The sequence below is a fragment of the Varanus komodoensis genome, unplaced genomic scaffold, assembly GCF_004798865.1.
Source record: "Varanus komodoensis strain SLA01 unplaced genomic scaffold, ASM479886v1 scaffold14_1, whole genome shotgun sequence".
NCBI classification, from domain to species: Eukaryota; Metazoa; Chordata; class Lepidosauria; order Squamata; family Varanidae; genus Varanus; species Varanus komodoensis.
Window position 1 is genome coordinate 14,374,512 of NW_025335438.1, and position 20,192 is coordinate 14,394,703.

The window sequence follows — 20,192 nt, forward strand, 5'->3', positions numbered from 1 at the left end:
ATCTTACCTGTCCGGGGATTGGGGCCAGGAAGGGACTGGAGGGCCTCTGAGGTGAATGACTGGCTTAGGGTGTGGTTCCAGAAGGAACACTTTGGATTCCTCGACCACGGCACTCATTTTCTTGCCAATGGACTTCTGGCAAGGGACGGGTTACACCTCACGAGGATGGGGAAAAGGTCCTTTGGAGATGCTCTAGTGAGCTGCATCCGGAAGACTTTAAACAGAGCTGGAGGGGGGGGATTAAGGCCCCCCAGGAACGTGTCTGCACAGGACAAGTGTGGAGGGAGGATCAGTGCACTGGGAGCAGGGTTTTAGAGGTACTGCAGGGACTGACAGGACTCCTACAGAGAGAGGCCAGGTATCAGGGAGGATGGAAGGAAGGAGGAGGCTGGGAACTCCAAGGAAAGGAAGCGGTGGGAAGGAGTTGAGTTGCATGTACACCAATGCTAGGAGCATGGGTAATAAGCAGGAAGAGCTTGAAGCGCTCCTGGGAATAGGAGGGTATGATCTGGTGGGAATCACAGAAACTTGGTGGGATGAAAGGCAAGTCTGGAATGTGAACATAGAAGGGTATCACCTTTTTAGGAAGGACAGAAAGGGAAAGAGAGGTGGGGGCGTGGCTTTATACGTCAGGGAAGGGATAAGATGCAGTGAGACAGAATGCAGCACAGATGTGGATTCGGTAGAGGCAATCTGGCTGAAACTTAGGGGTTTTGACAGGGAAAGAGACCTGACAGTGGGGGTATGTTATCACCCTCCAGGTCAACTTGAGACCCTGGATGATGTCCTGACAGGCCAGATTCGGGGGAGAGACACAGTAATTATGGGAGATTTCAATCTCCCGGATATTACTTGGGAGACTCACTTGGTGGTGACAGCCAGGTCACCTCGCTTCCTAGAAGCTATAGAGGGAGCGTTTCTCACAGAGAGGGTCCAAGAGGCGACAAGGGGGGGAAACATCCTAGACTTGGGCTTGACCAATAGGGAGGAGCTGATAGATGAAGTACAGATAAGGGGAGCTCCGGATGCAAGTGATCACTCCATCCTTTGCTTTTGATCAGGGGACTGGGGATGTGCAGCAGGTTGAGCACTAGAAGCTGGGACTTCAAGAGGGCCAGCTTTAGCCAACTGAAGGCCAGACTGGGAAATGTCTCCTGGGATAGGTTACTGGAAGGTAAGCGAGTTGAGGAGGGGTGGATAGCACTCAAAAGGGAGGTTTTGGAGGCACAAGCCTTGACGATACCTCTGGTCAGTAAGGTGGGGAGGCGCAGGAGAGTGCCACCATGGATGCGAAAGGAGGGGGATAGAGGGATTAGACGAAAGAGAGAAATGGGTACTAGGGGAAATAGACAAAAGGGTATACCGGGAGGAGGAGGCCTGTTGCAGTAGGATTCTTCACAAGGGTAAGGCTGATTACGAGCTGAGACTTGCCAAAAATATCAAGAGCAACAAAAAGGGCTTCTTTCAGCATGTAATTAGGAAGAGGAAGGGGAGACAAGTGGTGGGACCACTAAATAAGGAGGAAGGAGATCCAGTGACTGATATGAGGGAACAGGCACAGATGCTAAATGACTATTTTGCCTCTGTGTTCTCCCCAAAGCAGGATGGGGGATATCCGCATAGGAGATTAGATGAGGCTGGGGACTTAGGGGCACAGATTAGAGTTACCCCCCTTGAAGTCGAGGGGCTCCTCAGGGCATTGGACATTACAAAGGCGCCAAGCCCTGACGGGTTACACCCAAGAGTACTTAGAGAGTTGGCAGGGGTTCTCTCACGCCCGCTGTCCTCCATTTTTGAGACCTTGTGGAGAACGGGTGAAGTTCCAGAGGACTGGAGGGTGGCACCAGTGGTCCCAATTTTCAAAAAGGGTAGTAGAAAGGATATGGGGAATTATAGACCCATTAGCCTTACATCCATTGTAGGAAAAACAATGGAAAGGCTCATAACAGAGAGAGATCTAGTGATGCTAGACAGGGAAGGGAGGCTGACAGCCAAACAACACGGCTTCCGCAAAAACAGGTCCTGCCAGACAAACCTTGTGGAATTCTATGACACGGTTTTGCGATGGCTAGATGGAGGGGATGCAGTGGATGTGGTATACCTGGATTTCAGCAAGGCCTTTGACAAAGTGTCCCATGATATCCTGGTGGAGAAACTGAGCAGTTTTGGGATACATCAAAGCACTGTCCAGTGGATTAGGGCATGGTTGAGTGACTGAAAGCAGAAGGTATCCATTAGCGGGGAATCATCGGGATGGCGGCCAGTGACAAGCAGGGTCCCCCAGGATTCTGTCCTGGGTCCAATCCTGCTTAATCTTTTCATTAACGACACAGAAGAAGGGGTGAACAGTCTGCTGATCAAATTCGCAGACGACACTAAAACTGGAGCAGTGGCCACAACTGAGGAGCAGGTACTCCAGATCCAAAAGGATCTGGACAGACTATGGAAGTGGGCAGGAGACAACAGGATAGCGTTTAATGTGGATAAGTGCACGGTCTCGCACTTGGGGCAAAGGAATAGGTGACATAAGTACAGGTCAGGTGACAAGTGGCTGGAGAGCAGCACTTGTGAAAGGGACCTCGGGGTACTGGTTGACTGCAGGCTAAACATGAGTCAGCAGTGTGATGCAGTGGTCAAGAGGGCGAATGCCACCCTTGGTTGCATAGCCAGAAGTGTGGCTTCTAGATCAAGAGAGGTATTACTACCACTCTACACGACTCTAGTGTGCCCGCAACTGGAGTATCGTGTTCAGTTTTGGGTCCCTCATTACAGAAAAGATATAGCCAGGTTGGAGTCAGTGCAGCATAGGGCCACAATGTTGGTGGCCAGTTTGCAGGGGATGCCATATGAGGCGAGACTGAGGGAACTGGGTCTCTTCAGCCTGGAGAAGAGGAGACTCAGAGGGGATCTGTTGGCGACATACAGGTATGTGAGGGGATGTCACATGGAGATGGGTAGAGACCTGTTCTCCCCTGCAGAGGAAGGCAGGACACGCTCCAATGGAGCAAAGCTCAGGGAGCCAAGGTTCCATTTGGATGCCAGGAAGCACTTCCTGACAGTCAGGACCCTGAGGGTGTGGAATGGGCTTCCACGAGAGGTCGTTGAGGCCCCATCAGTGCGGGTGTTCAAGGATAGGCTGGTCGTCCACATGGTGGGCATGTCGTGAGCAGAGCCAGCTGGTGCCGGAGGTCAGACTAGATGGCCCGGGAGGTCCCTTCTGACTTGCTCTGTTTCTATGTTTCTATGTTTCTAACTCAAAGGATTGTGAGCATCCTATGCAAAGTGGAAAGAGTGTAGCTGAAGGTCATCTGTCTGGTCTTGCCTTCCCATGAAACAGGCACATGATTTTTGCCATCTAAGTGGTGTGTATTGGAGCAAGAAGGAAGGTTGGTGATACATTATCAAGTTACATTTCATTTTGTCAAGACCTGATATGTCCACCCTTCTGCCCCCAAGCCCTATTTCCAAGGTCTTGGGACCACAGAGACACAACAGGCATGGGGGACAGTGTGCCAAGTGTAGAGCATACAGCTATAAGGTCACATAATAATTAGATCTCTGAACACGCCTATGGTCACTTAGACACTCTCTAGTGGCCATAGGATTGTCCTGTAATAGTTTTAATATATATTAATATAATGAAAAGCAGCTTAATAGTAAAGTGCATTAATTTGCAGAGTTCATACCTGGACATATATGTCAGCTAATTAACAAGATTATTCAGCAAGTAATGAAAATATAGTACAAAATGTCTCTGATTTCTTGACTTACAATAAGTAGACTTTAATTTTGAACTCTCTATTCTTATTTTACCTCTTTCTTCCCACTTGGCAGTGGGATTGGCAGTGAGCTAATGGATGACATGAAGAAGAATCAAAAAAAGAACTGTGAATCTCTTAAAATGTACAGAAAATATCAAGGACTTAGTTAGGTGTCCTCAAGGATGAAACAAACATTAACAGTGGAAAAGGTGAAGTTCCACAAAGTTCCAAGCTTTCACGTTCAAAATTAGCATTTTTAAAGCATACACATTGCATGAAATGTATGTTCCTGTTTTACATTCCTCAGAAAAGGGCTAGTTTTTAAAGGTTCTATTCTTAGTATCTTTCTAAGTAGGCAACACACTTTTAAAAATGATAAAGAATGACAGAATTCAGATTGTTAATACTGAAATAATCTCTAAAAACACACTGGATGCAATTCTACCACACAGCTCCTTAAAAAAAAAAGGTGATCTTTATACCTCAAAAGCCATTACAGATAAAATTACATAGAGATCCCAAATGCTGGCATTTTCAAGGGAAAAGCAATAAGTGTTCAACCTTTCCAGCCAGCTAAGGGTCGGCAATATGTGATGGAAGCTAGTTTTTCAAATGGTTTTAGAACTCGTGATTTCTACTGGGTTAAGATGTCTCCCAGGCAGAAATTGTGTGATTTTAAATTTTATATGGATTGTGTCTGCAATTTTTAAACTTCACAGTTGTTGCAAAAGCCCAGGGCACTCTTCAGTTATTTATTTTTAAATTGTTATCTTTCATAGCTTTTCATCTTAGTCCCTAGTTTGCATTCATTCAAGATGATTTGTATACCTCCTTTTAAATAAATAAATAAATAAATAAATAAATGGGGGAATGTGTGAATTAGATGAGCAATTTCAGCATAGGGCAAGTCATACCATAAGCATGATAAAAGATAATAACAAAACCAGATATGACAAGCTGTGGAAAGTGAAATACTTCAGGATTACTATATTGTAGTGCCCAGCTCAATGTACACCCTCTTCAGGCTTTCACTTAGACTGGTTAACTCAGCTGGCAGAATGTTTTAATTTCATTACCTTTTGGCATGAGCCATGGATTCTGTCTTAGAGAAGCTCTTGGGTTGTATTTCAGTGGTCTTCAGGTCAAAAGTGGACAGGGTTCAATCCCCCCACATCCATATTCCTTTATTACCAATTTATATAAAGAAATATATCTGCTCACAAACAAGCAGGACAAGACTCTGCATTTCTGCTGAGACATAATCAGGACTGAACCATTTCTCAGCCTTTTTGGATAATAGGGCAAGCCTCTGAATATCCGCATGACAGTTCCAAAGTAAGCAGAATATGTTTGGGCAGAACAAGACTCAGAACAAAGCACCCAGGAGCTTCATTTTTACACCCTTTCCTTTCTGTCTGCAAATGGAAAGCTCTAATTTCTGCCTTGGAGTGGAAATAAATGCTTTTCCTGGAAATCATTGAGAGCTGTTTTCATTGCTAAGCAAGGGAAAGCACTACTCTCTGAATAACTGCTAATTGAAGATAAGAGCTTTTTCTGTTTAGCAGAAGGAGACCAAGCAGAAGCTGCTGCTGCTGAACTGAATGGAAATTCCCCATCCCCCAAGCATTATGAGGCCCGCAGGCCACAGGTTCCCCATCCCTGGGTTAACTGTAATCATGGCAAGAATGTGTGCTCTAATCCCACCTGTTCCCCTCCAACCTTCCATGTGGACTTGGAAACTCAGGGAAGGATGTAACCATGTTTGACAGCATGTTGCCACAGAGCCTCTTGCATTTGGAAGCACTGATAAACCATGGTTTCCATTCATGTGGAGAAAAGCAAGGATATTCAGCAAAACTTGCTTGCACCACCTTTGAAGAGCTTTTCCATTAACAGAAAGGAAGGGGTAGAGCCAAAGCACATGCCTGCAGGTTCCTAAGGTGGAGCCACTCTGCTCTTCCACCTTGCATCTGCTTCATATTTTCTGGTGTGCATATTTAAATCCCAATATTCTATAAATAAAGCAATAAGAATGGAAGACCGATCAACATAAATTGTACAGGAGAAGCAATGGACAGCACCCTATTTAACAATACTATTAAAGTATTACATTAGGCTAGTTGTGTAAGCAACTTCCAGTAAAATTCCTATGCATCTGCTGGTGTGAAAATCCAGTGCACCAGCAAATGCTATTGGCATTGCATTAGGGGTTGCTTATGCTAGCACATTACATTAACAACAGAGTTGAATAAGATAGCACACAATGATTTGAAGGTTTTCAATCTTGAAAGTAAGATGGAATATTACTTTTTGAAGTGGAGGAAATAAATTAAAATAAAACTTACCACAACTATATATCTAGGCCTGTATTGGATGGTTCCAAACAGCCCCAAAATGACAACTATTATGTGCAGGAAATTACCAAGGATAGGCGCCCATTGGAATCCAAGAAAATCAAAGATTTGTCTTTCCAGTGCAGCTAACTGTAAAGAAATAAAAAGAACACAAAAATGTCTTAATTAGGATTAAATCACCAGATTTTTATTCACAGGTCAACTGTCATTCCTATGATCTACCACAGATTCTTTTGAATAGGACTAGCAATTATAGATTAGTTTCACTGTATCAAGAATTTATGTTATTATTTATGGCTGCAAAAATGACTTCAGCTTTAAATTAATTTATTTTCCAATATGAAGGGAGGGACTTACTTACACTTAGAGTGCTCATGGCAAGTTCTACTGTATGTTTTAAATAATACTATTCTGAATAAAATTAATTGTTGTTTGCAATTGCGTATAAGTGATTCTCAAATATATACAGTGCTTTGTTTATATACAGTTGAATATAGTTTTATAAGGACATAGAATTAATCTTTAATTAGTTGGTATAATGTTAATTTGTTACTACTTAACTATTTACTTATTAATAATTTATTATATGTATTGTGTGCTTGAAACACACATACACACAAATATTAGAAGACACCAAGGGCAGAATCTTATGCACATTTACATACAAAAAAGCCTATTGTACAGCTTGTATAACAATGTAAATTTGCTGTTCCCTCAAAATAACAAACAGCCATTAATGTCTAAACCACTGGCAACAAAAGTGAGTACACCCCTAAGTGAAACTGTCCAAATTAGGCGTTATTAGCCATTTTCCCTCCCCAGTGTCATGTGACTCATTAGTGTTACAAGGTCTAAGGTGTGAATGGGGAGCAGGTGTGTTAAATTCGGTGTTATCGCTCTCACTCTCACATACTGGTCACTGGAAGTTCAACATGGCACCTCATGGCAAAGAACTCTCTGAGGATCTGAAAAAAAGAATTGTTGCTCTACATAAAATTAGAGCAACATCCACATCCAGTGGCTGATATGAGGGAACAGGCACAGATGCAACATCTCTACATCCAGTGACTGATATGAGGGAACAGGCACAGATGCTAAATGACTATTTTGCCTCTGTGTTCTCCCCAAAGCAGGATGGGGGATATCCGCATAGGAGATTAGATGAGGCTGGGGACTTAGGGGCACAGATTAGAGTTACCCCCCCTTGAAGTCGAGGGGCTCCTCAGGGCATTGGACATTACAAAGGCGCCAAGCCCTGACGGGTTACACCCAAGAGTACTTAGAGAGTTGGCAGGGGTTCTCTCACGCCCGCTGGCCTCCTTTTTTGAGACCTCGTGGAGAACGGGTGAAGTTCCAGAGGACTGGAGGGTGGCATCAGTGGTCCCAATTTTCAAAAAGGGTAGTAGAAAGGACATGGGGAATTATAGACCCATTAGCCTTACATCCATTGTAGGAAAAACAATGGAAAGGCTCATAACAGAGAGAGATCTAGTGATGCTAGACAGGGAAGGGAGGCTGGCAGCCACACAACATGGCTTCCGCAAAAACAGGTCCTGCCAGACAAACCGTGTGGAATTCTATGACAAGGTTTTGCGATGGCTAGATGGAGGGGATGCAGTGGATGTGGTATACCTGGATTTCAGCAAGGCCTTTGACAAAGTGCCCCATGATATCCTGGTGGAGAAACTGAGCAGTTTTGGGATACATCAAAGCACTGTCCGGTGGATTAGGGCATGGTTGACTGACCGAAAGCAGAAGGTAACCATTAACAGGGAATCATTGGGATGGCGGCCAGTGACAAGCGGGGTCCCCCAGGGCTCTGTCCTGGGGCCAATCCTGTTGAATCTTTTCATTAACGACATGGAAGAAGGGGTGAACACTCTGCTGATCAAATTTGCAGACGACACTAAAACTGGAGCAGTGGTCACAACTGAGGAGCAGGTACTCCAGATCCAAAAGGACCTGGACAGACTATGGAAGTGGGCAGGAGATAACAGGATGGCGTTCGATGTGGACAAGTGCAAGGTCTTGCACTTGGGGCATAGGAATAGCTGTCATAAGTATAGGTTAGGTGACAAGTGGTTGAAGAGCCACACTTGTGAAAGGGACCTCGGGGTACTAGTTGACTGCAGGCTAAACATGAGTCAGCAGTGTGATGCGGTGGTCAAGAGGGTGAACGCCACCCTTGGTTGCATAGCCAGAAGTGTGGCTTCTAGATCAAGAGAGGTATTACTGCCACCCTACACGACTCTGGTGCGCCCGCAACTGGAGTATTTTGTTCAGTCTTGGGCCCCTCATTACAGAAAGGATATAGCCAGGTTGGAGTCAGTGCAGCATAGGGCCACAAGGTTGGTGGCCGGTTTGCAGGGGATGCCGTATGAGCTAAGACTGAGGGAACTGGGTCTCTTCAGCCTGGAGAAGAGGAGACTCAGAGGGGATCTGTTGGCGACATACAGGTATGTGAGGGGACGTCACATGGAGATGGGTAGAGACCTGTTTTCCCTTGCAAAGGAAGGCAGAACGCGCTCCAACGGAGCAAAGCTCAGGGAGCTAAGGTTCTATTTGGATGCCAGGAAGCACTTCCTGACAGTCAGGACCCTGAGGGTGTGGAATGGGCTTCCACAAGAGGCCCCATAGGTGCGGGTGTTCAAGGATAGGCTGGATGTGCAGATGGTGGGCATGTCGTGAGTGAAGCCGGCTGGTGCCGGAGGTCAGACTAGATGGCCCAGGAGACCCCTTCTGACTCGCTCTGTTTTCTATGTTTCTATAAAGATGGCCTAGGCTATAAGAAGATTGCCAAGACTCTGAAACTGAGCTGCAGCACAGTGGCTAAGACCATACAGCAGTTTAACTGTACAGGTTCCACTCAGAACAGTCCTCGCCACGGTCGACCAAAGAAGTTGAGTGCACGTGCTCAGCGTCATATCCAGAGGTTGGCTTTCGGAAATAGACATATGAATGCTGCCAGCATTGCTGCAGAGGTTGAAGGGGTGGTGGGTCAGCCTGTCAGTGCTCAGACCATACGCAGCACACTGCACCAAATTGGTCTGCAGGGCTGTCGTCCCAGAAGGAAGCCTCTTCTAAAGATGGTGCACAAGAAAGCCTGCAAACAGTTTGCTGAAGACAAGCAGACTAAGGACATGGATTAGTGGAACCATGTCCTGTGGTCTGATGAGACCAAGATACACTTATTTGGTTCAGATGGTGTCAAGCATGTGTAGCGACAACCAGGTGAGGAGTACAAAGACAAGTGTGTCTTGCCTACAGTCAAGCATGGTGGTGGGAGTGTCATGGTCTGGGGCTGCATGAGTGCTGCCGGCACTGGGGAGCTACAGTTCATTGAGGGAACCATGAATGCCAACATGTACTGTGACATACTGAAGCAGAGCATGATCCCCTCCCTTCGGAGACTGGGCCGCAGGGGAGTATTCCAACAGGATAACGACCCCATACACACCTCCAAGACAACCACTGCCTTGCTAAAGAAGCAGAGGGTAAAGGTGATGGACTCGCAAAGCATGTATCCAGACCTAAACCCTATCGAGCATCTGTGGGACATCCTAAAATGGAAGGTGGAAGAACACAACGTCTCTAACATCCACCAGCTCCATGATGTCGTCATGGAGGAGTGGAAGAGGACTCCAGTGGCAACCTGTGAAGCTTTGGTGAACTCCATGCCCAAGAGGGTTAAGGCAGTGCTGGAAAATAATGGTGGCCACACAAAATATTGACACTTTGGGCCCAATTTGAACAGTTTCACTTAGGGGTGTACTCACTTTTGTTGCCAGCGGTTTAGACTTTAATGGCTGTGTGTTGAGTTATTTTGAGGGGACAGCAAATTTACACTGTTATACAAGCTGTATACTCACTACTTTACATTGTAGCAAAGTGTCATTTCTTCAGGGTTGTCACATGAAAAGATATAATAAAATATTTACAAAATGTGAGGGGTGCACTCACTTCTGTGATATACTGTATACCTTAGCATTTGAAAGACTGCCTCCTTGGTGCTCCTTGTAGGCCATTCCCCTTCCTAACACAGCATTCCACAAAATACACTCTGCTTCACTAATAAGTACATTTGTGCTGATGTTGTGTCACAGATGCCCATGGTTTGTTTGCTAGGAGCAAGTGTGGGGATGACTAAGGGGGGAAAAAAACAGGAAAGCTGAAAAGTACCTGATCATTTGTCAGGAGTAACAGGGGTTATTGAGGAAAAAATCAACCCACTGTAGTTTATTTTCAATTTATTTATGTATTTAGGCATTTCTGTACTTTCAATTAGGAAACACTCTTAGAATGGTGTACAGAATACTATTAAAACAATGTACAATGTAATATTCAGTGTAGGTTATAAGGATGTACAAACTAGCCCAGAGTCTGTATTGAAGAAAAGAGAAAGGGGCTTGTTTATTGTGTGTTATTGCAGATTGTGCTGTGGCATCCCAGACAGATGGTGACAGCTCTGAAGTGGAGAGCAGCATGCATCTGTCCATCAGAGGTCCATTGATAAGACAAGGAGGTGGATATTCACAGGATCCCTGAATGTAACTAAAGAGCATTTTCCATCAGAGGGCTATTTGGTCTCTGGGTGACTTGTTTGTGGCAGTCATCTTCAAAAATCCAAGCATGAACCAAGCAATGACTAGCATAGGACCAATCTCTATTGCCATAATGCTCAATGACGGTGGATCAAACATGAACTTACAAAAAGCAAAACTGTTGTCTGTGCATGTACCACAGCAGCAGCTAGTTGTAGGATCATCCGCTCAAGAAGCCACAGTGAACTTCTTAATGGATAGGTAGACTAGAGCTGCTTTCATGGATACGATGTGTTATATTCCACAGACAGACTGTAACCATAATAGCAGAGACTGTTATGTGTGACATTAACAATAATAGGATAGAATGGAGAAATTTTCCTTGCACTAGACAGTGGATTTCATGGAGAAAACTCTGGACAGAAAAATACCACAGATGCAGCTGTTCTTGCAATTTATCAACAGAAACAACCAAGTGACAGCCAAACAACTACACAGCTACAACTACACAGCTGATGAAATCATCCATCAGTCATGCACTGGTAAATTTTCCTGACATTCTGACATCAATCGAAAATCACACTATGCCAGTAAAACCAATTCCAAGATTTTAAGTCATCCATAGACAGTATTCATAATGATATTGAGATGTGTCTCATATCAAAGTAATCTGCAATACCTGAGCCAGACTGTGCCCAAGCTACTGAAAATGAAGGCCAAGAGACAATGCTGCAGTGAGGGTTTCACAGGTTGGGAAAGATCCTACATGGTGTACATAGAATTCATGCATAAACAAAGGCTAATATAGTACAGTATTCTGTTTCCACAAGTGGCTAACCAGATAACACTGAGATGCTTACAAGCAGGAAATAAGTGGGATAGCAACTTCCTGCTCATGTTCCCAGTTACTGATGATCGGAAGCAATTATAGCCATCATAATCAGGAGCCATAAATAGCCTTATCTTCCATGAATTTGTTTAATCCCCTTTTAAAACTGTTCAGGTTGGCAGCCATCTTTACATAGTTTCTGAGCAGGGCCAAAATCATAGAACAGAAAAAAATAACATCAAGAGAAATATGAAATGTTGATTTGTGCATCTCAGAAATAATCTTGCAACTTAGTTAATTACTACTAAAGTCACACAAGCTAAAAAAATGTAGTGACCTTTCATTTTATGGGTGTAGGCAGAAAGTAATGTGCAGTGCAGTGATCTCTGCAATGCCACGTTTATACTGCTTTTTTTCATTAGCTGAACGTTGATTTACAAAATCTTTTCTTTCATCTTTTGACAGATACCTAGAACAGTTGATGATCCTTCCTATTGTCAACTATGACAACTAGTATTGCATTTCTTTTTCAGAGAGAACACAATAAGGGGAGGAGCTAAGTTATTATACATACATGCATGGTATATATGTTCTTGCAGGAAATTTCGGTGGGCATATAGCAGGGGTCTCAAACTCAACTTACCTGGGGGCCGCTGGAAGTAGAGTCTGGGTGAGGCTGGGCCGCATCAAGTATTCCACCACCAAGGTGGTGGTGGGCTGCTCATCCCACAGCCGGCCCGGGCGCCGCTGGCGCTTTGAAGGCCGCAGGGCCTCTCCCCTGTGCCCCGCCCGTCCCGGCAATTGGTCCACGGGCCACGAGTTTGAGACCCCTGGCATATAGGATTTATTTATTTAGAATATTTTGATATTGCTTTTTGTGCAGTCTCTTCAAATCAAGTTTGGATAATACAGATTTAAAACAATAAACATAATGTGCAATAAACTATACAAAACATGTAATACGACAACAACAGTAAAATTTATTAAAAACTGACATTTCTTCATGTCAACAACTGAAAGCTACAAAACACTACAAGCAGGCAGAGAGACCCATGTACCAATTCATGGTAGGTCTTCCATAAGATGAAACCACCATAGAAAAAGTCTGGGTAAGCCACGGGTGAGCTTAATGGTTCTACTTCAACTTTAGTCACATGCCAACAAGAAACATGGGTAGTTATGTGAGAACTTAGATGGAAGTGTGTGTTTCATTTCATTCATTCATTCATTCATTCATTCATTCATTCATTCATTTTTGCATTTATATTCCACCCCCTATTCCTAATTGAGTCACATTCATATCAGAATGTGCATATGATTCAAAACAGTATTGGTAGACCATAACTCTATATGCTTATGCATTCTTGTTCTGCACATCTGATTTATGTACATGGTTCCAAATTCATCTGCTAAAATACATAGATGCCCTCAGCTAGAGAGGGGCAAACAGATTTAGTACAAATTACAAATAATGATTGCATTACGGGCTTATTAGCCCACTAAGAAGAGAAAGGTCTTATGTTAACATTACCCTACTAAGTGTCAATGACCAAGCATGTTAATCTGGTTATTTCACTACTTTAGAAACATTAAGCATAAAGAGGATTTCAACAGAGAGTAGATCAAGGAAGAGTTCACTGCAACTCAGATTAAAATGCTACACTGATACACTTATATAGGATATTTTAAGGACAAAGATCAGATATAATCATTTATAAACAGCTCCTAAATTCTCCCATTGAGTGGCATATGGCTGTGTCCAACATATTTAAATCTGCTTCTTTGAATTTAAAATACATTCTGATACCTCATCAACATAATAAGAAGACCATTAGAAAAAGAAAGCACTAGTAAATTGAAAATGTCAGACAGAAATTGGTTAAGCAAGATAGCAGAGTAGTATACTATAAGCAGCATTATTTGCATCCTAAACCCTGCACAAGAACAAGTCCATGTGAGAGGTCCAATTGCTCTGTGGTAAAGTCTAAGGATTGGATCCAGGCTTAGTCATATGCAGAGCAGACACAATGAAACAATTCCACTGATTTCAAAAATATAGTCCAAGTATAACTAAGTAAAGGTCCAGCTCAGTCTTAAATTGCTGCAAATGAGAATTTCTTAAATATTGGAACAAGTTAGTACCAAAGAAAACTATACTAGTCTTGTTTGTTATTGATGTACTGAGGATGAAGACAGTTCTTCATACTGAGCACTAATTCAGTGATAAGCTTTACCTTCTTTTTGTTAAAAAAACAAAACAAAACAAAACAAAACAAAACAAAACAAAACACGGCAAGGCAAGGCAAGGCAAGGCAAGGCAAGGCAAGGCAAGGCAAGGCAAGGCAAAACATTGCCAAAGCCATTTACCTCTCACATTTCTTAGACCATGACATACTATTCCCTCAACTCCTTATGCTGCAGGGATCAGGAAACTTTGGCTCTACAAATATTGTTGGACTACAACTCCCATCAGTCTACCAAGCATTGCCAATAGTCAAGGATGATAGAAGCTTGGGTTCAGCAACACACAGAGTTCTACAGGTTCAACACCTCTGCTATAGTGGATTATCACCTCCATTTATATTCCATCACATTTCTTATCTTTACGCCAAAAACTTTTCTTAGTCTTACCCCATGTATTTTTTCATTTGATTCATTTAAGCTTAGCTATCTTCTCAGGCCATAGTCTTCTCAAGGCTTCATCTTTTCTTCCCCATCTCCTCTCCTCCTGTAACTTCTGTATTTCCAACCTTACAATCACTGGGCAACCTACACTCTCTTGTCTTCTTAACCATGGCATTTTTATTTTTGGGGGGGCGGGCTGGCTTACATGGAACCACTTCCTTGAACAGAATACCACATGTTTCCATCAGACCTACAGCCTGTAGCAATATTTGTAGAACTACATCTTGCTCACATCTTCCCTTATATGTAACACAGTGAGATAGAAAGTCATCTGCTGGAACAGCCTTCATCAACTTGCTGACTTCTATTTATGTTGCATTGCAACTCCCATCCCATCATCCCCAGACACACGACCACCGTGTTGGATGGAGGTGATATGTGTGCTAACCAAATACATCTAGAGGCTACTAGTTGGGGAAAGCTGTGTGAGGAGATCGGGTTTTAATGTCATGATCTTCAATTACTTTTCATGAATTAGTATTATTGCCACTAATATTCTCATCCCACCACTTTTATACTTAGCACTTTCCCCCCATTTCTGTACAACTGCTTTTCTAGAAGTAACCTGTGCTAGAGGTATTTATTTCCTACTGGGGACAGAATCCCACCACTTGTTCAGTTGACTCTTGTCCTTCCTAGCTGGTGAAATTGACCAGGGCTGGGATAGAAATTTGAAACTTGAAAGGCATTAATGCCTTCCTGAAGTAAGAAGTAGTCCTCCCCTAGCTTAAATGAAGTAATGATAAAAGCCCATACTAGCCAAATTAGGTCCATGAGCTGGAGAGTCTGCACCGCTGAATCAAAACCTTCAATAGGTTTGTTTGCTTGTTTGTTTTGTTGTTGTTGTTAGTCGCGAAGTCGTGTCCGACCCATTGCGACCCCATGGACAACATTCCTCCAGGCCTTCCTGTCCTCCACCATCCCCCAGAGTCCACTCAAGCTCACACCAACTGCTTCAGTGACTCCATCTAGCCACCTCATCCTCTGCTGTCCCCTTCTTCTTTTCCCATCTATTGTTCCCAGCATTAGGCTCTTCTCCAGGGAGTCCTTCCATCTCATTAGGTGGCCAAAGTATTTGAGTTTCATCTTCAGGATCTGGCCTTCTAAAGAGCAGTCAGGGTTGATCTCTGCTAGGACTGACTGGTTTGATTGCCTTGCTGTCCAACAGACTCGCAGGAGTCTCCGCCAGCACCACAATTCAAAGGCCTCAATCCTTTGGCGCTCGGCCTTCCTTATGGTCCAGCTTTCACAGCCATACATTGCAACTGGGAAAACCATAGCCTTGACTATATGTACTTTTGTCAGCAGGGTGATGTCTCTGCTTTTTAGTATGCTGTCTAGATTTGCCATAGCTTTCCTCCCCAGGAGTAAGCATCTTTTAATTTCTTGGCTGCAGTCTCAATCTGCGGTGAGTTTGGAGCCCAGGAAAATAAAATCTGTCACTACCTCCATTTCTTCCCCATCTGTTTGCCAGGAAGTGAGAGGACCAGATGCCATGATCTTAGTTTTCTTAATGTTGAGTTTTCTTAATGCTGAATGATAAGGACATCATTTTTGGGTGTTAATTCTAGAAGGTGTTGTAGGCCATCATAGAACTGGTCAACTTCAGCCTCTTCAGCACCAGTAGTTGGGGCATAGTCTTGGACTACCGTGATGTGGAATGGTTTGCCTTGGATTCGAACTGAGATCATTCTGTCATTTTGGAGATTGTATCCCAGTACTGCTTTTCCTACTCTTTTACTGACTATGAAGGCTACTCCATTTCTTCTGAGGGATTCTTGTCCACAGTAGTATACCTGATGGTCGTCTGAATTAAATTCACCCATTCCTGTCCATTTTAGTTCACTGATTCCTAAGATGTCGATGTTCAGTCTTGTCATCTCTTGTTTGACCACATCCAGCTTGATTCATGGATCTTACATTCCAGGTTCCTATGGAATATAGACCTTTGCAGCATCAGACTCTCTTTTCATCACTAGGTACATCTGCAACTAAGTGTCCTTTCGGCTTTGACCCAGTCGCTTCATTCCTTCTGGTGCTACTAGTACTAGCCCTCCGCTCTTCCCCAGTAGCATATTGGACACCTTCCAACCTGAGGGGATCATCTTCCGGCGACATATCTTTTTGCCTTTTGGTACTGTCCATGGGGTTTTCATGGCAAAGATACCGGAGTGGGTTGCCATTTCCTTCTCCAGTGGATCATGTTTTGCCAGAGCATTCTGCTATGACCTGTCCGTCTTGGGTGGCCTTGCACAGCATAGCTCATAGCTTCATTGAGCTATGTAAGCCCCTTCGCCACGACATGGCAGTGATCCATGAAGGAGTTAAATTAAAATAACTCCTACTTTTTAAACTCCTAATTAAAATAACTTTTAATAGCTAATTAAAATAACCAACAATTAAAATGTTCTTTAAATCAAAATGACTTAGTGTGGTGCCAGAATATGTGCAAGGATGGTGCTTGACAAAGGGAAGTCGATTCCATAGATGGAGCGCCACAAGGGAGAAGGCCCTGTCCCTGGTAGCCATCCTCACAGCTTCTTTTATAAATGCCTCTCAAAGCAGGACCTCTAATGATGATCTCAGGGTCTGGTTAGGCTACTATGGATGGAGACATTATTTCAGACATTCAGGTCCTAAACCATTTAAGGTTTTATACATCAAAATGAGCACCATGAAGCAGGCCTGGACATCACTGGACAACCAGTGTAATTCATAGAATACCTGTGTAATATGTTTGGTATTACCAGTCCCCATCAGCAGCCTAGCTGCTCTATTTTGTACCAACTGTAACTTCCAGATCATTTTCAAAGGCAGACCAATGTAGATCACATTACAGAGGTTACCAGGGTGTAGATTACTGTTGCTAGGTCCTGCCTGTCCAGCTATGGTCAACTTTGTTGAATTAATTGGAGCTGATAGAAGGCATTCCTGGTCACTGAGCCAACCTAGTGTTCCAGGGACAGCTCAGGGTCTAGAAGCACCCCCAAGCTCTGCACCCTGTCCTGTAGAAGGACTGCAACCCCATCCAAGACAGGGCAGATATCCCCCATCTGGACATGGGAGCCACCTACCAACAAAACTTCTGTCTTGTCTGGGTTAAGTTTCAGTTTGCTGGCTCTTATCCAGCCCATCATCCCAGCCAGACACTGGTTTAGGACCTTACCTCGTTCAAAGAAAATGAGAGATAGAGCGGAATATCATCAGCATACTGATGACACTTCAGCCCAATCCCCCTGACTACCTCTCCAATGCCTTCATGTAAATGTCGAAAAGCATGGTGGATAAAATGGAACCCTATAGTGCTCCATGACATACTTACCATGGTGAGAGCTACATCCCCCCAGCAACACCATCTGGAATTGGTTAGCCAGGTAAGAATGGAACCATTGCAGGGCAGTGTCTCCAACTCCCAACCCAGCCAGCCTATCCAGAAGAATAACATGGTTGATGGTATCAAATGCCACTGAAAGGTCTAGAGGAACCAACAGATATGCATTCCGCTGTCATTCTCATGACAAAGGTCATCCCACAGGGTGACCATGTCAGTTTCCATTCCATAACCAGGCCTAAAACCTGATTAAAATGGGTCCAGATACTCAGTTTCTTCCAAGAGCACCTGGAGTTGTCCAGCCACCACCCACTCAAGCACCCTGCCCAGGAACGAGATATTGGTTACTAGCCTAAAATTATCCTTCAGATAAGAATTCACTATTTCCTGAATCCAGACGTGTGTTCTTTCCTTAGACTGAATGACCAGTCAACTTGGGCAAGGGTCAAGTAAACTGGTGGTAGACCAGTCTTGTTCACTTCATCAGGCATTAATAACTGAAACTAATCCAATAAAGTAGAACCAGAACGTGCCTCTACCCAAAGAACTATGTTTAATGTAGAGTCCAATTCATGTTGAATATGAGTGATTTTGCCCTTGAAATGCTGTGCAAAACTCTCACAACAATTGCTATCTGGTCAATTTTGAGGGTCAACTATAACGCTATAAATCACACAGAGCAGCTTCACTGGGCAGCTTTCAGACGATACAATGCTGGTGGAAAAGAAGGCTCTTTTTGCCACCTTCACTGTCAAACAGTAAGCTTGATAATAAGCTTTCAAATGTGTCCGATCAGATTCCACATGGGTTCTCTTCCACCTGTGCTCTATCTGTTCATCCACCTGCTTTATCACCCACAACTCAGTATTGTACCAAGAAGCTGATAGGTCTCTGCCTAGTGGGACAGGGCATTTAGGTGCGATCGTGTCAACCAACTGGGCCACCTCCATATTCCATAACATGGCCAGGGCTTCGACAGGAGCATTGACTATATGAACTGGAAAATACCCCAAGGCCCTCTGGAAGCCACCTGGATCCATTAGGCATCAGGGGCAGACCATCTTAATAGCTCCCCCCACCCATGCAGAGGGAAGAAGATGCTGCAAGACTAAACCTCCCAAGGAAGTGATGTGACCATGATAAAGGGATTAGGCTGAGATAGTTTGGGATAGACAATAGGCTGGGACCACATTCAAGTATACTCGCCTGTGTGCTCTCTAAGTTCATCAACAGAAACCCTAATGATTTGCTACTGGCCAAGGCAGCACAAGGGAGAGAAGCTTACCAGTGGTGGTCCACTGTTGTATTACTCTTATGCAGAAGGCAAATAGCTTGTGAGCCAATGACCACCCTATTGTTTCACAGGCACAACAATACTCCTTCTTAAAAAGAAAAGGCCATCTTCATTCTTTCATTTTTGAATTTATTCAACTGCATGCCTTCTCAACCCTTAAATTCTGAGAACAGCAGCATGCTTTTGGCTCTGGCCTCTTGGCAGAGCAGCAGAGCAGTAGAGGCACAGGCTGGGAGAGAGTGCTGAGTGGCCAGGGGACTGGCGAAGGCAAGGTAGGAGCTGGGCAGGGGAGCAGAGAGGAAGGGGGGTGGGCCAGAGAGGCTAGAGCAGCCTGGAGGAAGCGTACAGGCGGGGCCACCGGCCTGAGGGACTGATAAGGCCGCACTCAGCCACTGCAAGCTCTTTTGGCTCTGGCCTCTTGGCAGAGAAGCAGAGCAGCAGAGGCACAGGCTGGGAGCGAGTGCTGAGTGGCCAGGGGACTGGCGAAGGCAAGGTAGGAGCTGGGCAGGGGAGCAGAGGGCCAGGAGCAGCACAGAGGAAGAGGGGCGGGCCAGAGCGGCTAGAGGAGCCAGGAGGCGGGGCCACTGGCCTGAGGGACTGATAAGGCGTCGTCCCTTGTCTGCGTCCCTTAGCTGTGGCCCGGGCTGTCCAGAGACTCCCTTCCCTGAGACACAGAGGTGTGATTGTTTGTTTGTTTTGTTGATTTTGTTTGTTTGGTTGGTTTTGTTTTGTTTTGTTTTGTTTGTGCTGTGCTGTGCTGTGCTTTGTTTTTCTTCCAATCTAAATTTAAGTTTATTTTATCCTTGTGTGTGTGTGTGAGTGGGTGTTTGTCTTGGAGAACTGGGTGAGTGAGAGGAACTGCAGGACAAACAAGGCAGAGGACCAAGGTAAGGTCTCAGAAGGGATACCGATGGCAGACCAGGAGATGGCCTTGGCGGGAGTCACGGTTGTTGCTGCATGCTACGAGATCTGCAACATGTTCGCCCTTCTCCCCCAGGAGAGGCAGGGATACACTTGCCCTCAGTGCAAGATGGTGACCCTGCTAGAAGAGGAGGTGAGGTGCCTGAGGGCCGAGACAGCTCTCCAGGCACCCCCCAGAGCAGCCTCCCCCTGGACAGAGGGTTGAGGGAGAGACCACGGGAGGAGCAGCTGAGGAGACATGGAGGTATGTCACTCACAGGAGGAGGAGGCCAGCACAGCCTCCTCCTTCTCCTGGCACCAACCTGGAGCTGGGAAACAGGTTCTCTCCACTTGGGGAGGCTGGGGCTGATGAGGCCTCGGGGGACCAGCAGGACCCCCAGCCCGGGATGTCAGGCAGCAAGGGGGCCGCTGCAGGAGAGGCGAGGGCCAGGCACAGCGGCCCACCAGCACCGGGAAGGTACGATGGCGGGTGATTG

At 44.8% G+C, this 20,192-nt stretch overlaps 1 protein-coding gene across 1 annotated transcript in view; it reads right to left on the reverse strand.

Annotated features, from left to right (window-relative positions):
• The window catches only part of NKAIN3 (sodium/potassium transporting ATPase interacting 3), a 122,603-nt gene that overhangs the window by 3,836 nt on the left and 98,575 nt on the right, over positions 1-20,192 (reverse strand). The window contains exon 2 of the mRNA XM_044424347.1: positions 6,107-6,244. Coding sequence (XP_044280282.1) covers positions 6,107-6,244 — 138 coding nt within the window. The remainder of the gene's footprint in view (positions 1-6,106; positions 6,245-20,192) is intronic.